Source organism: Colobus angolensis, unplaced genomic scaffold (assembly GCF_000951035.1).
Source record: "Colobus angolensis palliatus isolate OR3802 unplaced genomic scaffold, Cang.pa_1.0 Scaffold4, whole genome shotgun sequence".
Classification (NCBI taxonomy): Eukaryota; Metazoa; Chordata; class Mammalia; order Primates; family Cercopithecidae; genus Colobus; species Colobus angolensis.
Window position 1 is genome coordinate 8,580,819 of NW_012117376.1, and position 4,579 is coordinate 8,585,397.

General features: G+C 48.3%; 1 protein-coding gene across 1 annotated transcript in view; it reads right to left on the reverse strand.

Moving 5' to 3' along the window:
* Window positions 1-3,712: 3,712 nt before the first annotated feature.
* Window positions 3,713-4,579, reverse strand: part of TMEM39B (transmembrane protein 39B) — a 41,290-nt gene continuing 40,423 nt past the window's right edge. The window contains exon 8 of the mRNA XM_011955660.1: window positions 3,713-4,351. Coding sequence (XP_011811050.1) covers window positions 3,906-4,351 — 446 coding nt within the window. The 3' untranslated portion in view covers window positions 3,713-3,905. The remainder of the gene's footprint in view (window positions 4,352-4,579) is intronic.

Below are 4,579 nucleotides of genomic sequence, written 5' to 3' on the forward strand. Positions count from 1 at the left end.
CAAGACCAGCCTGGCCAACATGGTGAAACCCTGTCTCTACTAAAAATACAGAAATTAGTTGGGTGTGGTAGTGCACGCCTATAATCCCAGCTACTCGGGAGGCTGAGGCAGGAGAATGGCGTGAACCCGGGAGGCAGAGCTTGCAGTGAGCCGAGATAGAGCCACTGCACTCCAGCCTGGGCAACAGAGCAAGACTCCGTCTCAAAAAATAAAAAATAAAATCTATCTATCTATCTATCTATCTATCTATCTATCTATTGATAGATTTTTTAAATTTTTTTAAATTTTAATTTTTGAAAATTTTTTCTCCCTCATCCACTGACCCTCAATAACATCAACACCTTTTCATGTCATCTCCTGGCTATTGTTGGGGCTGAACAAATTAGAATCCTATGACACAGGCATGGAAAGTTATTACAGACTCTACAGCCTGAATTACCTACTACTTCATAGGTAGCATCCCTAGCTAGGCTGGAAGCTGCCAAGGGACATGGCAACAGCTCACTCTCAACAGCAAGGTAGAACGCAAGGACTAAAAAAAAAATTCTTATCAGTTCAAAAAAGTGCACAGTGTCTAGGGATTCTGATTCCACAAGGGCCAAGTTACCTAAATCTCAAGAGCTGCTTACAGGACGGGAGAAGTGGCAGGAAATGGGAGGCCAAGAGACCAGGATGTCAGGCTCAGCTCTGCACCTAACAGGCTGCAATACTTTGGGCAAGTCCCTTTCCTCTCCGGGGCTTGGATTTCTCAACTGTGAAATGAACACATCAGCCTAGGTCAGTGATTTCTCATGCTGTGTCCTTTGAGCCCCAGGTTTCAAGGGGATCCTTTAGGAGTTACAGGAGGGGTAAGCAGGAAGTGAAGGGGGTTCTAACTCCTCCAAACAGAGCAGCGCCAGGAGGTCCCATATATTGGATTTTGGCCTCTGATTGTGTTTTACAAAAGGGTGGGGGGCGGATTTCATAGTGAAATTTAAAAAAAAAAGAGATCACTATTTTAGATAATTTTGGGCAGCCCTTTCCATAGCTAAGTCATGAGTCATTACCATTACATCTCAAGTTTTGCAACAAGGCAGCCTTTAACAAGTTAAACTCTCTAAGCTGATTTCAGTATCTAAAAACAGAGATAACCCTAGCATATCTTTCACATACAAGGTTCAGGGGAAGGCTGACTAGGAAGGTGCATGGAGAGTACTTAAGGACATGCCTGGCACACAGTAACAAATAAAGACAGTATATTGTCTTTCACTGCCAAGAACCCCTTATCATCTTCTCTCCCTCTGTCCAATGTTCTGAAAGATCTACAACCAAATGAGCTGCAGTTATTTGCTTATTTTATTTTATTTTTTTGAGAATGAGTCTTGCTCTGTTGCCTGGGCTAGAGTGCAGTGGCGTGAACTTGGCTCACTGCAACCTCTGTCTCCCGAGTTCAAGTGATTCTCCCTCCTCAGCCTCCTGAGTAGCTGGGATTACAGGCGCCCGCCACCATGCCTGGCTAATTTTTGTATTTTTAGTGGAGACGAGGTTTCATCATGTTGACCAGGCTGGTCTGGTCTTGAACTCCTGACCTCAGGTGATCCGTCCACCTTGGTCTCCTAAAGTGCTAGGATTACAGGCATAAGCCACCATGCCCAGCCGAACTGCAGTTATTAAGTGACAATTTGTATGGCTGTCCTTGTGCTACATGTGTGCACTGTCTTCCTTTGGATTGGGAAAATACTGAAAATAGCTTTCTCTTGCAATGACATCACATTCCTGCCCTGCAGATCCTCCCACCCTCTCCCTCAGGCCCCAACCGTCCTTCCCCGGGGAGGACACTCACGTGGAAGCGGAAATGGGAGACATCAGAGGGGATAGCCACGTTGTAGTGGCCTACGGCTTTGTAGACGTTCTTGCTGTGCTTCACCAGCACGCCCTGCGGCCACATGCATTCTTCAGTCCACCTGGAGGCACAGCCCAACAGTGCCCCTTATCCCCAGCTCACCCATAAAAGGGGTACGAGAAGAATGGGCAGGAGGGAATCACCAGGCTCTACTCCCATTTCTATCATTTAGACACACTGACTTTCCTTTTCTGGGTTTCAGTTGCCTCCCCTGTAAAATGGGGTAAGAATCATGAGGAATTCACTGTACTGTGAGTTAGAAGGTCTAGGGCTGACACTAATTACTAAGAGATTTTTGAGAAAATCCTTTTTCCTCTCTTGGTTCCTTTGCTTCATCTGGTCTCACCTCTTGCCTCCAAATGGTCCACCACACAGTTGTCTGAGTGGTCTTTGTAAAATACTAAGCTGAGCCTAATCACCCTCTGCTTAAAACCCTTTGTGGGCTTTTTTTTTTTGAGAAGGAGTTTTGATCTCATCATCCAGGCTGGAGAGTAGTGGCACAATCTTGGCTTACTGCAACCTCCACCTCCCAGGTTCAAGCAATTCTCCTGCCTCAGCCTCAAGAGTGGCTGGGATTACAGGCACCTGCCACCACGCCTGGCTAATTTTTGTATTTTTAGTAGAGACGAGGTTCCACCACATTGGCCAGGCTGGTCTCGAACTCCTGACCTCAGGTGATCTGTGTGCCTCTGTCTCTCAAAGTGCTGAGATTACAGGCACCAGCCGCAGCTCCTGGCTCTGCTTAAAACCTTTTGAAGGCTTCCTAGTGCCCGTGGAGTCAAGGCCCCAAGGATTTGGCATGGCCTCTGAGGTCTTGTGTGGCTTCCCACAACCCTCACCACACAGCTCACGCTGTTTCTCATTCCTCCAGCAATCTGTACTGCTTCATGTCTCTCCCTAAGCTGCTCCCTCCAATTGGATTGCCCTTCCCAAAGCCTAATCCTTCTGGTAAGCTCTCATCATCTTTCAAAACCCAGGTTCCTCCACAAAGCCTTTCTCAAACTCCCCAGAGTTTGGCATCCTTTTTTTTTTTTTTTTTTTTGAGACTGAGTCTCACTCTGTCGCCCAGGCTGGAGTGCAGTGGCATGATCTCGACTCACTGCAAGCTCTGCCTCCCGGGTTCACACCATTCTGCTGCCTCAGCCTCCTGAGTAGCTGGGACTATAGGCGCCCGCCACCGCGCCTGGCTAATTTTTTTTTGTATTTTTTAATAGAGATGGGGTTTCACCATGGTCTCCATCTCCTGATCTCATGATCCGCCCGCCTTGGCCTCCCAAAGTGCTAGGATTACAGGCGTGAGCCACCGCGCCCGGCCACACCTGGCTAATTTTTGTATTTTTAGTAGAGATGTGGTTTTACCATCTTGGCCAGGCTGGTCTCAAACTCCTGGTTTCCAGTGATCCGCCCACCTCAGCCTCCCGAAGTGCTGGGATTACAGGCTTGAGCCACTGTGCCAGGCCTTTCAGAGGTTTTATGTCCAGCTCTACCACTTCCTAGCTGTGTTACTATGGGCAAGTCACTGTAACTCCCTGAGCTCCAGTTCTTCATCCATTGGAGTGACAGTACTTTATTCCTAGAGTTGTCATAAAAGTTACATTAAGGCAAGGCCTGAAATACACACAGAGCATCATCTGGTACACAGTGAGCATTCAGTTCACAGTAGCTATCACTGCTACCATGGCCTCCAGTGCCTCCTCATCTCCTCTCTACTGAAGAAGGCAGTACCCACAGAGGCTTCAGAAGCCACATGTGGGGGCTTTCTAAACCAGAATCTCACACCTCCGCAATACGTCTCACACACCCGAAGGGAAAGAACCACAGGACACAGGCTTGTTGGGAGTATAAAAATAGGACTTTTTTCCTTATCACATCAATTATCAAAGAAACAGTACGTAACAAAAATACAAAGCTCTGGTGGATTTTTTTGTCTTTTTCTTTCCCCCCTCCCGCTCCTACCCAACAGCCCCTTGCCAGGGAGCCCCTGGCTGAAGCCTGGATGCTGTCCCTGAGGTCACCCCAGAGCTCAGGAGAAACGGTGGTCCAGGTCTCTCTGGGGGCTAGCAGAGTATGAGTAGGCCTTGCCCAATACCAAGCGGTCCCGGAGCAGCTTGAAGAAGGCATAGTAGTTGCTGAAGAGGATGAGGGCCAGCGAGATGGTCTGGTGCCACTTTTCAGAGGACATTAGGGAATACAGCTGGTAGACAATGACAGCGCCCTCCAGCAGCAGGAGGATGTTAAGGATCCGCAGGGGTTTGCTGAAAAAGAACTGTAACCGCAAGGGGGTGGGCATGGCTAAAAGGTGTGCTCCAGAAACCTTCCTCCTGGATAGGGGTTCTGGGTGGGCCAGTGAAGGGGACAGGTTCTTGGGGCCCCATGCAGACATGGGTGGGGAGGAAGACTTTCTGGGGTTGGATGTGGATTTTGCCACCTCGTCTGCCTCTGCTTGTGGTATTCCTCCTGATAGAACTGCTGCTTCCCACGTAAGTCATCTAAGATCCTGTTCAACTTCTACCTCCCCTAGGAAGTCTTTCTTGACAGGTTCTGCTTGCTCTCTCAAACTCTTTTTGTGGTCTAAAGTCAACACCTTTAAAAAAATTTTTTTTTGACCAGGCGCAGTGGCTCACACCTGTAATCCCAGCACTTTGGGAGGCCGAGGCAGGCGGATCACGAGGTCAGGAGATCAAGATCATCCTAACA